At 40.9% G+C, this 19,847-nt stretch overlaps 1 protein-coding gene across 3 annotated transcripts in view; it reads right to left on the bottom strand.

Moving 5' to 3' along the window:
- Positions 1-19,847, bottom strand: part of NOL4 (nucleolar protein 4) — a 268,955-nt gene that overhangs the window by 217,429 nt on the left and 31,679 nt on the right. For all 3 annotated transcript variants that reach the window (XM_038392935.2, XM_038392933.2, XM_038392936.2), the window contains exon 2: positions 2,877-3,026. In XM_038392935.2, coding sequence (XP_038248863.1) covers positions 2,877-3,026 — 150 coding nt within the window. The remainder of the gene's footprint in view (positions 1-2,876; positions 3,027-19,847) is intronic.

Here is a 19,847-nt window from a genome sequence, read left to right as displayed (position 1 = left end):
TTAGGCTTGAATAGAGACTGGGAGTGGATGCGTCATTACACAAAGTGAAACTATTTCCCCATGTTATTTTCCCCCTCCCCCACCCCCTACTGTTCCTCAGACATTCTTGTCAACTGCTTGGAAATGGCCCACACTGATTATCACTACAAAAGGTTTTCTTCCCCCACCCCCTCCTGTTGGTAATAGCTCATCTTAAGTGATCACTCTCCTTACAGTGTGTATGATAACACCCATTGTTTCATGTTCTCTGTGTATATAAATCATCTCCCCACTGTATTTTCCACTGAATGCATCCAATAAAGTGAGCTGTAGCTCACAAAAGCATATGCTCAAATAAATTTGTTAGTCTCTAAGGTGCCACAAGTACTCCTTTTCTTTTTGCGAATACAGACTAACACGGCTACTACTCTGATTCGTTGAGAGACTCCCTCCCACTCTGTGAGGCAGAAGTGAGCTCATTTGCTTGAGCTAACAGACATTAAATTTGATCCTCTAGGGGCTCAAGAGAGTCCATGACACTGGAATATGCTTTCCCAGCTAGTCCAGCAGAGTCTAATTAAGGTCTCACTTAAAAGTAGAGTGCAAAAGCTGATGTTAGTTTGTTTTGGAGTTTTTCTTTTTTCATAGAATTATTGTATTTTTAAAAATGATATATATGCAGTTTGTCCCTGGGACATGTAATTGGATGCACTTTGTAAACCAACAAATAACACTAATACACACACAAACATTGATAATTACACAATAACTTGCACTTGGGCTGCTGCATCATCAGCTGATAACTATGTAATAAACTTATGTCACCGCTGTAATAAAAATTAACATTGAATGAAACTGCTGTACAAGCTGCTTAACCCACACAAATTGCTCCAAAGGCACATTAGCTGCCTTTGCACATTATTCATAATATATAAAGGCCTGATCCAATTGAAATCAATGGGACTACGGACAGTAGAATTATATCTGTAGTATATATATTTGCAGGGTTGTGCCCTAAAGTACTTTATTTACAGGCAGTAAACATTCAATATAATTACTATATGAAATACCTTTGAAATTAAGAGTGCAAGTGATATGTTCATTACAGTAGAACACAGTAGCAAAATTAATGCATAGCTAGTGGACAATGAAGATAATACTACTTTTATTAATGCATAGCTAATGATCAATGAAGCTAATAGTACTTTTATTAGCGCCCTGAAGACTAAGCTTTAAAACTGGCTATGGTGACAGTTAAGTTATTTAGATAGTTATTTTTTGTCCACATTAGAAGATCACTGCGTAACTTGGCATAATTTGTCATGATGACTGCAAGTGTCATCCTTTATACACATATATCTTGTGGGTCAATAATGCTGAAGTCAAGTTGTGAGAAATCTTACACAGACTTGGCCTACACCATACACTATGAAATAGCCTAGAAATAAAATATTTTTAAAACAATGTGCCACACAGTAAAAATTATTATGCATCTAGAAAGTTTCAATATCGCCTGAAAAAAACAGTAATGGAAAATTAACTATTTCTTATACTCAGTAACTAAATTTCAGCTGTAGGTATCTGACATTTTGAGCTTTTTACACATTTTGTTGCTCCTTATATTAAGAATGGCTCAAATGATTTACATTTTATTTTTTTTTAGTTTCTAAAGATTGCATCCAGGCTGACGTGCATAAAGTTTCAACACTATTGAATGCTGCTATAATATAGTGTGTGTGTGTGTGTTGTGTACACTGTATATATACATAATGTGTGTGTATGTGTGTGCATAAATTTGGTTGCCTTTCTCACATGAGTAGCCCCATTAAAACCAATGGGGCTACTCATAGGACTAAAGTCACTAATTTACAGACAAGGAAGTACTTTTTATTTACCTTGAGAAGTAACAGTACACATTTTATTAGTTCTCTTTAAGAAGGGAAAATGTCATATTTGCAGAAAGATACTGCTCCGTTAAACATCAGATTACAAATATTTCAAGACCAAGGTTGAACTGAAGTGTCTAGGTCAAACTATAAAACACAGTTCCAATGTTAGAAAGAATTTTCTCTTTAGTCAGCCAGTTTATACTGGTTTAACATCTGACCAGTCAACAGATATGCCATTGAATCTACTTGCTTTTCAACTTTTTGTTTTCAGGAAAAGTAGTACAAATCTGCAGACCATTAAATAAAATGTATTTACTCTATAATAACAAAGTATAATGGAGATTTCAATCATTTGCTGAAATAAAACAGTTCATTTAACAAACCTTAATGGTTGTATTTTGACAGTCTTCATAAACTGGAAAAAATCTGCATTTCAATTTAATAATAATTTAAAATAATACTATTAACATGGAGCTTCATTTTAATCAATTATCAAATCATATTAGGATGCAGTGTAGTTGTAGCCTGTTGGTCCCAGGATATTAGAGAGACAAGGTGAGTGAGGTAATATTTTCTATTGGACCAACTTCTGTTGGTGAGAGAGACAAGCTTTTGAGATTAAAAAGACAAGCTCAAAAGCTTGTCACTCTCACCAACAGAAGTTGGTCCAATAAAAGATATTACCTCACAGGCCTTGTCTTTCAAATCATATTAAAACAGCCAAATTCCCTGCTGGTGCAAATGGGCAAAATTCCACTGAAGTCAATAGACTTGCACCCATTACACCAGTAGAAAATTTGACCCTAAGCATTTTCAACCTGTATGTTTGCATATATTCACACACATGTACCCACACAGAAAGTAATGGGCTGTAATACTTCTGGCTCAACTATCAAAAACACAAAATCACCAATCCAAAGAACTCACAATCTAAAAAAACAGTAAATAGATATGCAATTGTGTTACTATATTTTCACTTACAGATGTTCTGTTTTTTTGTTTACTTACTGCTTTATAAGTTCTCTTTTGTCCAGCATGCTTTCGGATTTGTTCTCCATTAGGCCCTGTTTCCACATGCATGGAATAGATAATGTCAAAGAAATCTTCAACCACAGCTACCCGCCTTAAAGACAGCTTCTCATCTACACCTACTCCATCCTGAAAAAAAGATAAGGAGTGCAGGATGAATAGATGAATTATGATAATCATGGAACGCATCACCCTTTAGTGAGATCTGATTAAATAAAGATCCTTGCATAGAGATCTAAAGTTACTATCCCAGAGCAATACTTAACAATTCAATATATTACAGTAACATCATTATAGAATAAATGTATGATTATAAGAATAATGAAAAAGCCTTCTTTTAAAAACAGGTCATTTGATTGAACTGCTAAATTATGTAGACAATATTTTTCGTTATACATTGCTATTTTTAAAAAAATCATTTACACTTGTTTCTGCCGGTTCACAAACAGCATGTTATAAAAATATTTAATAAAAGATTGTTATTCACAGCTAACTTAGTAGATAGTAACTATTAATGCAAATGAAGTTATTGCCATAAAGAGTTCATCCCTGAGAAAACCTATTTGAAAATTCCTTTTATGAAACTCACCACACCATAGATAAAACAAAGTATTATTTTAAAACATTAAGGTTTTGCACACACTGATGTCTGACTGGAAAAAGTGACAGCAAATTGTGGACACCTATAGCCTGATTTTAAAAGGTGATGGAAGCTCTGGGTGCTCAGCACTTCTAAAAAGTCCGACTCATATGTCTTAGGAGTTAATCACCACAGTTCAATTGGTGTCATCCAAATAGGAGATTTTTTTAAAAACTGTATGTGAATTTGTACTGATGAAAGTACAGGCAGGGCTTGCGCAAGTTTCTCCATACAATCTTGCCAATGAGCATCAGTCCTGAGTGGCTCTATTCCTGGTTTTCTAGGCTAGCAATCTCATGAGCAGGCTGGGTTTGGTGATTTGATACAAGTGTGTGTGGACTAGGATGAGAACAGCTAATTCATTTTCAGTCATGAGCCAAAACAGAATTTGAATTTAGGCCTCCTAACCCTCGATGTTTATTTCATGTAAAAAGTGCTTTCAAAACTTAACATGTTAACATCATCATACTATTATTACTACTATGTTTAATGCTACTATGGAACAGGTTTATGTTGGCCCATTTGTAACAAAACACTTGCAATTTTGGTGCTGTTACCAAATAAAGACCAAAGATGAGAATTGAATAGGCAATTGCTGCACTATCACTTCAAGCTACAATCCACCTCTAATAAATTCTTGCTAATCTATTCTTGAAAGCCTGCTAGATATGAATAAGTACATTCTAATGTTTGATTTGTTCTTTTTTATTCTATCCCACTTATCTTCTTATTTTATTTTCAACAAAGTTCATGAATGGACCCATCTCATGGTTTACACAAATGTTTTGCATTTCTAAAGCACTTCCCTCTCAAGGATCATAAAACACTTACATTGGCCCCAATGGGTTTGTCAGTTCTACACAATGTGCTTCAAAGCTGTCCCCCCATTATACATTTAAAATCCTGACTAGAGATGGACCCAACCCAAACCCCAGATTGGAACAACCCTAAACCTGGGGAAGTGTGCATCTGAAACTCTGCAGCTCCTCTGGCCCATCTCTAATCAATCATTACCTTTTCACCAGCCAAAAAGCACTGTGGATTCCCTAATGCTTTCAAGCACTCTTATTAGGTGACAGTGTTATTTCATGTAGTTTTCAGAACACTAAGAAGTTTGTGGTGTTGATTAAGTGGTAAGGACTTAATCTGTTTATTCCTAATGAGTATTGTTAGGAAATATCCTAGAGGGGTATTCTCTTGTAATTAAAGATAAATGCATTACGGCAATATTAATTTGAAAACAGAGGTGCTACATCACCATAGCTGACAGCATCACAAAGGTGTTCCAAGAATAAGCTGGTAGAAGAAATTGTTGTGAGAAAATGTATTTTGGTGTCTGCAGTGTGCAGTGGTCTTTTATAAGTTGCCCACATTCTCCTTTCAAAAAAACAAGAAAGGAAAGCCTCCCCACCACTCTCAACCATGCATTATATTACTTCTTATGCAGATACCAGAGAATCAGGGCAAACCTTCAAAATCGGGGCAGTCAGTATAAATGGTATATACTGTTTAATATGAAGACAGTACTATTATTTAACATTTATAGTGTGGCAATACCTATAGACCAGCCAGGACAGGGGCTCATTCTACTAGGTGCTGTACAAACATACATGGACAAACCTTGCTCCAAAAAGCTTGCAACCTAAAAGGCAAGTCATAACAAGTAGATAAGACAAACAAGCAAGCCATCATAAAGAGAGGGAGTTGGGATTGGGGTAACAAAAATAATAGAATGTGAGCAGTTCTTAGCCACTCAGGAGCAGTATATCTAGCTCTTCACCTTCCTGGTCATTATCAGACTGTAGTTTCGTGTATGAATTACAGCAGAGGTGAGTTTTGATGAGTAACTTGAAGGATGATAAAGTGGCTTTAAAGATTTTGACAGTTCAGTGCAAAATAGAGACCACGATCTCCCAATTCTCCAAATTCAATCAGGAAAAAGCAGAGGAGATGGTAAGACCCAACATTTCCACCCAGAACATAACAGTTTTGAAGGGAACACAGGCTATCCCAAGGTCTTTGCTGCCCTATGCCATCCCATCATGTTTTTCTTACAATATTACACTTTGTTAAAAACATGAAAGTCCAGTTCTACTTTGAAAGTTGATTTTGGGCCTAGTGCCCAAAAGTGCCTAGATGACTTAGGAGCCTAAACTCCATTTTCAAAGTGACATAGGCACTTAGGAACCTAAATCTCATTGAAAGTCAATGGGACTTAGGCTCCTAAGCCACGAAGGTGCTTTTGAAAATTTTACCCATTAGAAATTGCATTCTAAGGGTCCATGTTTATTGTCTCACCGTGATTTCCCAAGCAAATGTGCTCAGGCTACAAGTAAATAGATGTTTTCTCTAACTAACAACCCTACAAACTCAACCTTAACTCTGACAGACAACTTGGGTTTTTTCTTTCTTACATATCATCACCAGTAATAAAGGTTCTGCTGGCTAAACTAATGATTTGGTGCCACCTATGTAACCCACATTTTCTTCAGTCAGCTCATTGGAACTTTGTGAACAATTTGGTTGATCACGCACAAGGAGAAAGAGAACCTAGCTCAGTCTTCTTAACCTATGTGGGCTCTGCCAGACTGACAGGAGTACAAAAAAAAAAGTCACAAGTAGACCAGCTATGATGCTGAATGTAGATGGGGAAAGATCTATTCAGTAAAAAGGTGCCATTTTAACACACTTTTCATAGAGGAACAGCACTTTATCAAAGCCATTGAAACAAAAGTGCACGTAGCTCCTAGCTTGAGAAGAACAGTGCAATCTCTTTGTGACACAGCCATGCCCAGATACCCCAAGCCATGCCCTGGCAGATATATTACATCTGTGTTCGACCATCTTCTAAATATTTCACCAAAGGAGGTTGTGTGTGGTCTCTACCAAATGTTAAACAAGTAGCTGGTTGTCATGGTTATTGCGGGATGTTTGTATGGAAAACATTTGTAGTTGTGTAACATGTAGAACATTGGCTTCCAAAACGGATGGAAATGAAACTTGTCACCTGAGCCAGGGTGGGTATCAGAACAACACCGAGAACAATTGACATCTATGGATTCAGCCCAGCCCTGTGTTTACACTCTGGGACAGATGCAGACTTGAGCACTGACAAAGACAAAAGTCTGAGACTGTATTAGAGAAGGGAAGAGGGCACAAATGTTATCGATTAGGGAAGCAACAGTCTGCCAGTGGGAATGACTTGTGAAAAGTGGATCCCAGCCCTCTGTACTGGACAATCGCTGTAAGGACTCACCATTGGGTTTGAAAATCCTTATCAGACAGGAAAGTAACCTGTTAATAAGAATAGGCTATAGTTTACATTTTATATTTTTCTTTTACTTGTAAGCTTATGTTTCCAAATCTCTTTACTTTCTTTTATGTGACTCTGTAACTCAAACTTTTTTAAATAAATTTCAATTTGGTATAGATACATCTAAGTGCCTGTGCTAAGGAGAGTTGCTGAACAGAGATGAAGCCAGTAAATTGGGGTGCACTGCTTCCATGGAAGCAGTGGATCAGTGTACACTCTGGGAAGACAGGGGATTGGGCACTCACGTGTAACAAAGTGGAGTATATAAATTGCTACCCTGCAGAGAGAAAGAGTGGGGTTTGTGGAGCCCAGAGCAGAGTGTTTGTGCTGCCGGTGGCTGCCCTTGGTTGGCACAGATAAAGCTCTCACAATCTGTAAGCAGGTGGTGGTGATTCACTATGGGTGCCCACCCATCCTCAATGAGGCAGGACAGTCCCGAAATGTGAAGTTCAAGTCCCTGGCTGAATGACTCTGGGAAAGCATTTGTCCCAGATTCCCCGAGGGGCCACTCTGTGCCTGCCTGAGGCTCGGGCAGCACCAACCTCTTCCCGCACTTTGCCATGAGGCCCTGCCCCCTGCTCCTCCTCTCCCCCTGAGGTCCTGCCCCCTTGCCAAGCCAGAAGCCAGAGCGGGCAGAAATAAGAGCTGCCCTGGGAGCCTGGGCTGCTGAGGAGCCCCGGACTCTCCACCTGCTCTAGATTTATCTCAGGTAACCCCGAAAAGTGTCACATTCTTGCTTAAATGTCTTGGGGGAAATTAGCCTAATAAAACATTCTCTTCAGGCTTGAATATGACTACCAGAATCTTTATAGTGTTTGAAAAACACTTCTATAAAACTAAACATGATGGATCTAAATAAAACGAAAAAAAGTAGAAGATTCATTGATCCATAAAAACTTGCGTAGGTCCATAAAAACCTCTGCTGTAAAACATCAAAAACAGTAGCATCTACAAAACATAATGAGTAGATATCAACAGCAATCAACATAAATATTTTTATTACAAGATATAAATTACACACAAACATGGTGTTACTGTGAAAGCAGCAGAAAGTATGTCTAAAATTATTCTGACCCCCCCCCACTAGTTTATGAGAGCAGCAGAGTTAAACCAGGCAATGTACAGCTGCCCCTCTGCCGAGAGGTAGCAGATTTTGAGGCCTTGCAGATTGGGTTTCCAGTTAGAGGAGAAATCAGCAACATGGAGTCTGAAGATGTATTCTTGGTGCAACTTTTTTTATTTATACTACATATACCAGTCCTTGAACAGAGGTAGTCACAAGTGGCAGCAGGCAAACCCCTCTTTCAGAAATATCAGCCCAAGACTTGTACCCAGTCTCCACGAAGTTACTCTACACCAAAAATTGACATTTGTTAGATTAAGGCAAAGAGAAAACTCTCTTGCTGTTTGCAACAGCTCATTCAAAAAGAATAGCATCACCAAACTAACAATACAGCATTTCTTCAGAAGACTGAACACTGCTTGAATACTGAGAAAAATAACTTGTTAAACTATGTGTAACAGCACAACCTAGTGACACCTACTGTAGTCATATGCAACTGTTTAATTAGTTTTACCATTTCCTGTACTTAATATTGTAAATATATTGTAATTATTAGTAGAAGGCAATTGTAGTGCATGTAAAGAAGGAACATGGTACAATGTCAGAAAAACCTTTAAAATGCTGAACATGTTGAAAACCCTGCTATATGATCTTCCATTCATCTATTCTATCAGTAAATATAAAAAAATTACTAGTATGTATAAGAACTGACAACCATTCAGAAGGGTCTCTTGCACCATCCTAAATTAAAAAATCTCCATCTTTCATCAGCACATCAATCTGCAGTACCAGGAACCCTAAACACAACCTTTCCAGCATAGTTCAAAATATTATACACTTCGGAGAATAGATGTCGCGGGGAATTAGTAATAGTATACATAGTATTCAGAGTAGCAGCCGTGTTAGTCTGTATTCGCAAAAAGAAAAGGAGTACTTGTGGCACCTTAGAGACTAACAAATTTATTTAAGCATAAGCTTTCGTGAGCTACAGCATCCGATGAAGTGAGCTGTAGCTCACGAAAGCTTATGCTCAAATAAATTTGTTAGTCTCTAAGATGCCACAAATACATAGTATTGAACATCTAAGTTATTCCTTTCTATTCAGCCCAGATCTGCAAGTGATCTAAAGTTATTTCCCTTTGATAGCAAGCATTTAGTAGTCTAAGTGAAATAAACTGATGGTCTCCAACCAGTTCCTAATAGAAAGTATACATAGCATTAAAAGGAAAATTTACCTACTCTAATTTACAGTTTCTGCAATTCCCCACTGCTTCAGTCTGGATGGGTAATATCTCCTTCTACCAGCAGATGGAGAGAGGAAAATCAAAGACATTTACTCTGTCAGGCCCATATAAAGAGTCAATTTCATCTGAGGAATCCAGTTTCTGAAACTTCCAGAGCCATAAAATCCACACAGAATAAACTGATAAGTGAACAAATCAAACAAATTGTTAAAATAAGTCATGAAAATAAGGAGAAATCAAGTGAGATAAAATGAGCAACCTTTATTGCTAATTCACGTGCCATAGAGATAAGAGATTAAATATAAACAACACAAGCTTGATTACATTAAAAGTTTCATGTTTTATTGTGTTTTGTTTTAAAAGGATTTATATAAAAGCCTCAAGTGAACGAATGTTTTCTGACTCTATATGGGGATATCTGAATGGCTATTCGGCACTAGTGAGGCCACACCTGGAGTACTGTGTCCAGTTTTGGTCCCCCCACTACAGAAGGGATGTGGACAAATTGGAGAGAGTCCAGCGGAGGGCAACGAAAATGATTAGGGGGCTGGGGCACATGACTTACGAGGAGAGGCTGAGGGAACTGGGCTTGTTTAGTCTGCAGAAGAGTGAGGGGGGATTTGATAGCAGCCTTCAATTACCTGAAGGGGGGTTCCAAAGAAGATGGAGCTAGGCTGTTCTCAGTGGTTGCAGATGACAGAACAAGAAGCAATGGTCTCCAGTTGCAGTGGGGGAGGTCTAGGTTTGATATTGGGAAACACTATTCCAGTAGGAGGGTGCTGAAGCTCTGGAATGGGTTACCTAGGGAGGAGGTGGAAACTCCATCCTTAGAGGTTTTTAAGGGCCAGCTTGACAAAGCCCTTCACTGGGATGACTTAGTTGGTGTTGGTCCTGCTTTGAGCAGGGGATTGGACTAGTTGACCTCCTGAAGTCTCTTCCAACCCTAATATTCTATGGTTCTATGATTCTATGACCCAGCTGAGACTAGAAGAAACCAAACAGATTAACTAAAAGTCCCTTCCTCCTATGTCTCCTGGACCAGTCCGGAAGAAGGGGAACTCACAAAGCAATACTCTGACAAAAGAACAATAGGGTGAATTCTGAAAGCCACCTGAGATAAGTCTGAGATTTTACTTGACTTGACCCATCTCACCAAGCAGTGACCACAGACACCTGTACATTTTGGATGAGGTCATCATCTGGTGGGAATCAGTGTAACTCTGTTTAATTCTGTAGATGTGAGAGAGATTGCAGTATTGCAGAGCTCCAGTGAGGAATCATCTCCCCTTTCTCTCCATGAAAAGAATAGTATTCTGGCACAATGATCTTCTGATAGAATAGGGGAGGAGCTTTGCCTTTAGCAAGATAGGCCCTACAGATGCAATATCACACTTACTTCACAGTATCCTTGCAATCTTATGCAGCCTTCTTGGTATCTATATTGAATGGCCTGATACATTGACCTCCACAGTTCAGTTTAAGTAGATATTAAAGCTGTATTTATATGTTGGGTGTGCAGAAACGTTTTCTTTGGCATCCCTAGGAGTGGGGATGAAAGAGAGAACTATCACATTGTCAGTCCAGTTGATGCAGAAAGGGGTCTTAGATAGGAAATGAGGAACCTGTCCAGTCACCCCCATGTCTTGTAGAAAAACTAAATGGGGAAGGGGGAAACAGATGGTTACTAGGAATATGGTTTTGAGACAGAGGAATTTCTCTCAAACCAACCTCAGAGCCTTGAAGGGATGGAGGATGGTGTAAAGGATTCTGTGAAAGGTGGAACATTTGGGGCAGAGTCTTGGCTTGAGTTTATCCACTGCTTTTAAAGATAGATGGATAGCTCCAAACAACATAATGATTGATTTTGTCCAACTGAGCACTAAAGCCTCCTGTTCCTACTTTTAGGGCTTGTCTTCACTACGGGGGTAAATCGACCTAAGTTACACTACTCCAGCTACGTGAATAACGTAACTGGGGTCCATGTAGCTTAGGTTGACCTACCCCATTGTCTTCACGGTGCTGAGTCCATGGAAGATGCTCTCCGGTTGACTTCCCTTACTGTTCTCGGAGAGTTGGAGTACTGGGGTTGACCAGAGAGCGCTCTGTCATCGATTTAGCGGGTCTTCACTAGACCCGCTAAATCGACCCTGCTGCATCGATCTCCCCAGTAGTGGAGACCAGCCCTTAGATAGCTGCTGCTTGGAGCTTTACACAGACCACTCTGGAAGAAAGCCACAGAGTAGCCATCAGGGTAGCATGATCATAGCACAAGTCACAGATTAATATATGGGGCTGACCTGCACTAGACTAAGAAAGCCCCCAGCCTCTTTAGTAAGAAGAATATTTTTACATGTGCACAGGATATGATATTGTTTGTGGTGAATAATCTGACTGATGGGTCCACAGGAGATCTGTTGTGTATTTCAATACTTAGCTAGTGCTTAACCCGTTTAAATGTCAGGTTACAATTTCACCATTTGATACCCGTATTTCTTATTATATGGTCTGTCTCTTTTGCTTTCTTTGTTTCTGTAGCAGAAAGAGGGAGCAAATCGTATATCTCTGTGTGCTGTCTACAGAACTATGTTGCCTTAGTGTGTTTAATACAAGATTGATAAGCCCATGAATAAAATAAATCATACATATTAATGAGGATTGGATGATTACAATTAAATTGAAGCTAGAATTAGAAGGCAAGAAAAGAAGCAACCTGGTTTAGAGGGGAAATGAAGGAAGCTATGTGATGGGGTAGACAAACCCACACTGGTTAAGCGAGGGTTGAGGAATTGCTCTGGACACAAGGGGCCACTGCCCCTGTTGGGCATGCTTAAAGTGGAGACAGAGCTCAAAAGGGAGCAGTTCAGCTCAGTCTGGATGGACTGAGCAGTTGGGTGTTGCAGCCTCCTGCAGAGAAGCTGGTGAGGCTCCAAGCAGCTGAGACCAGGCTTTATGGTCAAGCTGCCGCAGCCCTTCAATTGTGGAAGCTGAAGACGATGACCTGCCACAGACACAAGGAGACCCTTTGGAGACCCAAGCGAACTCCAAGGGGAACCATAAGACAGACCAGTGGCACCACCAGAGGAAACAAAGCCACAGTATGAAGTGACCCAGGGAGCAAGCATTGGTTCCTACCCCCTAGTCCGCACACTTTTAATTATTGTTTTTTTGGGCCCTGAGTTGGAAGCCAGTGAAGCAGGAAGGACCTGGGTTCCTCTACTCCCGGCCACTGACTACAGCCGGTAGGCAAAGTGGCCACCAATTCTTGCCATTGGAAACATAGCCACTGACTCCAGCCACTAGGTAAAGCAGCCAATGACTCCTGCCATTGGGTGACACATTCACTGACACAGTCCAGAGTATTGCTGTGAGGCAGTATTGCTGGCCTTGGACCCAAAACCCCCTTTTGACAAGGTATAAAAAATAAAAAATAATATGGAAAAAAGGGAAACTTGATAATGAAAATAAAACAGAAGATAGGGACTGTAGAAAATTGATAAGGGAAGCAAAGGGACACAAGGAGAATTCTATGGCCAGCAGAGTTAAGGACAGTAAGAAGGAATTTTTTAAGTATACTAGGAACAAAAAGAATCCTAATAATTGTACTGGTTGATTACTAGATGTAAATGGTAGAATTATCAATAATAATGAAGAAAAGGCATAAGTGTTCAATACACATGTCTGTTCTGCATTTGGGAAAAAAACAGATGATATGATAATACTCTTTCCATTCCACTATCATTTAAGGACAATATTAAACAGCAGCTACTAAAGTTAGACATTTTTTAATCCACAGGTATGGATAACGTACATCCAAGAGTTTTCACAGTGCTAGCTGAGGAACTCGCTGGACCATTAATTGATGGAACACTGAAGAAGTTCCAGAAGACTGGAAGAAAGCTAATATTGTGCCAATATTTAAAAAGGGTAAATGGGATGACCCAGGTATTTATAGGCCTGTCAGTCTGACATTGATCCCAGGGAAAATAATGGAGTGGCTGATATGGGATTTAATTAGTAAAAAACTAAAGAAGGGCAGTATAATTTATGTCAATCAACATGGGTTTATGGAAAATAGATCCTGTCAAATGAACTTGATCTCTTTTTTTTTAAATGAGATTACAAGTTTGGTTGATAGAGGTAATAATGTTGACATCATATTCTTAGATTTCTCTAAGGCATTTGACTTGTTACCACACAACATTTTTATTAAAAAACTAGAAAGATATAAAATTAAAATGGCCTACATTAAATTGATTCAAATTTGGCTAAATGAAAGGTCTCAAAAATGTAACTGAAAGCAAGGAATGTTCATCAAACCAGTGCGTTTCTAGTCAGGTCCCACAGGGATCGGTTCTTGGCCCTACACTATTTAACATTTGAGACCTGGAACATTTCTGACATTAATGACCTGGGAGAAAACATAAAATCATCACTGCTAAAATTTGTCAGCTAGAAAAATAAAAATTGAAGGGAGTGTAAAACAGCCAAAATCAATCTGAAAGGTTTGTTTGAGCTAATATTCATGAGCAATGTTTTGAGGCATTTGCTTCTTTTTTACTGATGACACTGGAGGAATTGCCTAGCTCTGAGAAACTTTTACAATAATTTTTCACAGCTGTGTGAATACAAAGGCCTGGTCTATACTAGGGATTCTTTGGTGAGTGTAGCCATACCAGTATACTGTACTAGATGTAGAATATACCAGCACATCTGTGTTTTTTCCATTATAGTTTATTCTAGCCCCATAAATATAATAAGTTTTATTGTCAAAAACACCGTTTTATTATTTATTAATATTTGTATTACTGTTTGGGGTTTTTTTTTTTGTATAACTGTGTCTACAGTCTTTTGCCAGCATAGCTACGTCAGTCAGAAATTACACCCATGACCAGCATAGCTATGCCGGCATGAGACTTTAGTGTAGACCTGGTTTATGAAACAAAAGTCTGCATTTTTATGCATTTGTTGTTGCCAAGACTTCTGTTTCACCATGAAACATGCAGAAAGTGTGAAAAAATTGATCCCATTCAGGGTCTGCCTACCAGTGCTTTCGCACTTAGTGAAAACGCTGCCTACGCTGATGGGAGAGCTCCTCCCTTTGGCATAGGTACTCCACCTGCCTGAAAGGCAGTAGCTAGGTTAATGGGAGAGCTTCCCATCAGGAATTAGGTCGGAACAACTACATCACTGGGGTATGTCTACACTACGAAATTAGGTCAATTTTATAGAAGTCGATTTTTAGAAATCAGTTTTATACAGTTGATTGTGTATGTCCCCACTAAGCGCATTAAGTCGGCGGAGTGTGTCCTCAATACCATGGCTAGCATCAACTTACAGAGTGGTGCACTGCGGGTAGCTATCCCACAGTTCCCACAGTCTCCGCTGCCCATTGAATTCTGTGTTAAGCTCCCAGTGCCTAATGGGGCAAAAACATTGTTGAGGGTGGTTTTGGGTACATGTCGTCAGTCGCCCCTCCCTCCCTCCGTGAAAGCAACGGCAGACAATCGTTTCATGCCTTTTTTCCTGGGTTACCCGTGCAATCACCATATTATGGCAAGCATGGAGCCCCGCTCAATTCACTGCTGCTGTTCTGAGCATTGTAAACACCTTGCACATTATCCTGGAGTATGTGCAGAACCGGGCTAAGAGACGCCAACATGAGGAAGGTTGTGATGAGGACATGGACACAGACATTCCTGAAAGCATGCACTGTGTCAGTTGGGTCATCATGGTGGCAGTGGGGCTGGTTGATACAGTGGAACACTGATTCTGGGCCCAGCAAACAAGCACAGACTGGTGGGACTGCATAGTGTTGCAGGTATGGGATGATTCACTGTGGCTGCAAAACTTTCGCATGCGTAAGGCCGCTTTCCTTGAACTTTGTGAGTTGCTTTCCCCTGCCCTGAAGCACAGGAATCCCAAGATGAGAACTGCCCTCATAGCTCTGTGGAAGCTTGCAACGCATGACTGCTACTGGTCTGTCAGAAATCAGTTTGGAGTGGGCAAGTCTACTGTGGGGACTGCTGTGATCCAAGTAGCCAATGCAATCACTGACGTTCTGTTATCAAAAGTAGTAGCTCTGGGAAATGTGCAGGTCATACTGGATGGCTTTGCTGCAATCCAATGAAATGAGCTCACGAAAGCTTATCCTCAAATAAATTTGTTAATCTCTAAGGTGCCACAAGTACTCCTTTTCTTTTTGCTGCAATGGGGTTCCCTAACTGTGGTGGGGTGATAGAGGGAACGCATATCCCTCTCTTGGCACTGGACCACCTTGTCAACCAGTACGTAAACCACAAGGGGTACTTCTCAATGGTGCTGCAAGTACTGGTGGATCACAAGAGACATTTCAAGGGCATCAACGTGGGATGGCCGGGAAAGGTGCATGACGCTCGCATCTTTAGGAACTCAGGGCTGCTCGAGCAGCTGCAAGTGACTTACTTCCCAGAGCAGAAAATTACCGTTGGGGATGTTGAGATGTCAATAGTTATCCTTGGGGACCCAGCCTACCCCTTGCTCCCGTGGCTTACGAAGCCGTACACAGGCAGCCTGGACAGTAGTAAGGAGCAGTTCAACTATAGGCTGAGCAAGTGCAGAATGGTGGTAGAATGTGCCTTTGGACATTTAAAAGCTCGCTGGCATTGTTTGCTGACTAGGTTAGACCTCAGCACAACCAACATTCCCATTGTTAATGCTGCTTGCTGTGTGCTCCATAATATCTGTGAGAGTAAGGGGGAGACGTTTATGGCGGGGTGAGAGATTGAGGCAAATCGCCTGGTGGCCGATTTTGAGCAGCCAGACACCAGGGCAATTAGAAGAGCACACCTAGGCATGCTGTGCATCAGAGAGGCTTTGAAAACCAGTTTGTGACAGCTGTGTGTGCTTCTCCTTGCTGCAAACCCTCCCCCTTTGTTGATTTTAATTCCCTGTAAGCCAGCAACCTTCCCCCCTTCGATCACAGCTGGCAAAGGAAATAAAGTAAGGATTGTTTTGAAACCAGGCATTCTTTCTTTATTAATTAAAAAAAAGTGAGATAACTGACAAGATAGCCCAGGTGGGGTGGAGGAGGATGGAAGGACAAGGCCACATTGCTTATTGTAGCCACACTACAAATCAAAACTGTTTGAATGACAGCCTTCTGTTACTTGGGCCATCCCCTGGAGTGGAGTGACTGGGTGCCCAGAGCCTCCCCCCACGTTCTTGGGCGTCTGGGTGATGAGGATATGGAACTTGGGGATGAGGGCAGGTGGTTATAGAATGGATGTAGCGCGGGTCTGTGCTCCTGTTGGCTTTCCTGCAGCTCCAACAGATGCTTCATCATGTCCGTTTGTTCCCCCATTAGCCTCAGTATCGCCTCCTGCCACTGCTCTTTGCACTCTCTTAATGCTTTCCTGGCCTCTGCCACTGAATGCCTCCATACATTAAGCTGTGCCCTATCAGTGCAGGACGACTGCATGAGTTCGGAAAACATGTCATCGTGAGTGCGTTTTTTTCACCTTCTAATCTGCGATAACCTCAGGGACGGAGATGATAGAGGGAGCATAGAAACATTTGCACTTGGGGGCAGATAAAAAAGGAGAGTAAAATTTAAGATGATACATTTCTGAGAATGAAAGGGAGACTCTTTCACAGTGAATCAAGCAATTCACAGCAGACAGCACATGTGCTTTAGGTACAAGGTCGCATTTTGCCTTTTATATTGAGCACATGCCAGTATGGTGACACAACACACATGGCTGGGCAACAGAATTCGGTTTCCAGGAAGCCATGGTAAGCCTTTTGGTACATGGGGTTGGCTTCTTCCACCTTCATAACATGTGGGAATGGTTTCAAACTGCAGTGCCATCCTTTCCCATAGCAAGCAATGCTGGTTGGGTTTCACATTTAAAAGGAGGGGCTGCTGTTTTCGGGTGGATGTGCAGCACACACCTCCCCTCACCCACTGCGTGGCTATTCTCTGGTACGATCCCTTCACTCCTCCCTCCCGCCGCATGGCTATTCTCCGGGATGATCCCTTTTAGCCAAGCACAAACAACCCAGCATGAACGGGGTCCTTTTATTGTTCCCTTACAAAAATTTCCCTATTTTAACCAGGTGACCATGAATGATATCACTCTCCTGAGGCTAACACAGAAAGATAAAGACCAAATGTTGCTTGAATGAGACCAAAACCCAGGACCATTTGCTGCCATGCTTTGTGCTGCAATGATTCCAGACTACTTATTACTGGTTGGCATGGTAAAATATCCTACCATAGAGGATGAAATAAGGTAGCCCGCCTTCTGCAAGGGCTTTCAGAGTACCTCCCGGAGAGCTTCATGGAGATGTCCCTGGAGGATTCCCGCTCTGTCCCCAGACACGTTAACAGACTTTTCCAATAGCAGCACTGGCCACAAATGCATCCCAATTCTTCAGGGTAAATCAAACATTAAACACTATTGCTTTTAAACCCCATACTGTAGCTACAAATCTGCACTCACCAGAGCTGCCTTCTCCGGCTTCAGGGTCAGGGATCCCGCCTTGGGAGGGTATTGGCTCCAGGGTGATGAAAAGGTCCTGGCTGCTGGGGAGAACGGATTCACCTCTTGTCTGCTGTGCATTCTCCTCCACCTCCTCCTCCTCTTCCTCATCCACAAAATCCTCCTCCCTGTTGCCTGAGACTCCCCCCTTGCAGGTGTCCACGCGCAATGGTGGGGTAGTGGTAGGGTCCCCTCCTAGAATGCCATGCAGCTGATCATAGAAGTGGCATGTATGGGGCTTTGACCCGGAGTGACTGTTTGCCTCCTTTTTCTTTTGGTAGGCTTGCCTGAGCTCCTTAACTTTCACATGGCACTGCTGTGTGTCCCTGTTGTAGCCTCTCTCTACCATGCCCTGTGCGATTTTGGCATATATATTAGCATTTCTTCTTTTTGATCAGAGTTCGGCCTGCACAGATTCTTCTCCCCATACAGCAATCAGATCCAGTGTCTCCTTTTCGGTCCATGCTGGAGCTCGTTTGTGATTCTGGAGGGACTGCATGGTCACCTGTGCTGCTGAGCTCGCCACACTGACCAAACAGGAAATGAAATTCAAAATTTCCCAGGGCTTTTACTGTGTACCTGGCTAGTGCATCAGAGTTCAAAGTGCTGTCCAGAGCAGTCACATTGGAGCACTCTGGGATAGCTCCCGGAGGCCAATACTGTCGAATTGCGTCTGCACTACCCCAAATTCAACCCAGCAGGGTCGATTTTAGCGCTACTCCCCTCGCCGGGGAGGAGTACAGAAGTCGATTTTAAGAGCCCTTTAGGTCGACGGAATGGGGTTGGCTGTGTATACGCATTCATTTTAAAATTGACCTAACGCTGCTAAATTCGACCTATCCCCATAGTGTAGACCAGGGCTGAGGGGTGTGGATTTTCCACACTGCAGAGCAATGTAGTTACACTGACATAAGTTTTCAGGCTACGATAGTGTGTTATTCATGTCCAGAAATATAACTAGATATAGGGTTAAGTATCACGCTACCCATAAAACACAAGCTTCTACTAACAGGAAAGTGACAAAAACTGTGAAAAACATTCAAACAAGTATGTGGGTGATGGTAACCCTGTCACATATATATTATCTTCGAACGAGAAAAAAAGTGATGATGCTCTCTGGCTAATCCAGGAGCCAGAGGGAAAACAAATAAGAAATACTGGAGGTCTCCACAAATGGATAGAAATATTAGCATCAAAACACTCTAAACTTATTTTTCACAGGACAGAACAACTTTTCGCTCTTCAAGTTGCTTTATGTGGTAATTATCATCACTTAAGCTGTAAGAATTTCCTGAATGACACTTCATTGGGCAGGCCAAGAACTGATTAAGTTTGGACAGCAAAGTACACTTTCAGTTCTAGAAAGAGTCTGTCTGGGTCAGCTCCTGCTACCGCCAGTAATGTTTTATACATTCTGAACATAGAGAACTTCACCTCCCAGTGCTGGCAATTCAATACCTCTCACAGCATTAAATTCACTTACATTTTATTTTAAGACTATCAAAAATCCAAATATAAGGAAAATCTTCTTTTAATGTAATGCTTTTCCTAACCTTGAAACTGCCAGTTCTCTGTATCTGTAGTACATGTAGTGATAGTGAAATATTTCTTTTCCCCTAAGTCGGTTATTGTAGTAAAGCAATTGCATCTATTCCTGTTGAGGATGCTTAGGGATGTATAAGTGTGTGTGTGTATGGGGGAGGGGTTCAAAAGAGGTTACTAAATTCTCTGGTCCTGTAATCTTGCTATTACTTATTTGCTCCAGGTTACTGAAAAGTATTAAGAAACCTACTAGTTACATTTTCACTTTTAACATTTTTTTCTGGTCTCAGCAAAATTTAACAGCTAACCTGTTAGATTGTAAAGCATGCTGTACGTTACAGGTAATCATGCACTAGCAGAAAGCAACATAGACCTATAATGCCACCTTTTTTCAGACAAATGAAATGCAACTACAGCATGCCAAAAGTAACCTAACACGGAAGCAAAGTTTACAGGAAAACTCATTACTCCAAAGTGCTGCTAGTGAAATTAAATGTGTGTTTTTGAATTATTTTCCAAATACTCATAACCTCAGATGTAAGGATGTTCCCAGAGGGAGCATTTTTAATAAATAATGTGATATGAATAGACCATGATCCACGTATTATAACTGGGTTCCACGAGATTTC

Source organism: Dermochelys coriacea, chromosome 2 (genome assembly GCF_009764565.3).
Source record: "Dermochelys coriacea isolate rDerCor1 chromosome 2, rDerCor1.pri.v4, whole genome shotgun sequence".
Classification (NCBI taxonomy): domain Eukaryota; kingdom Metazoa; phylum Chordata; order Testudines; family Dermochelyidae; genus Dermochelys; species Dermochelys coriacea.
This window is presented reverse-complemented; position numbering and strand designations above follow the sequence as displayed.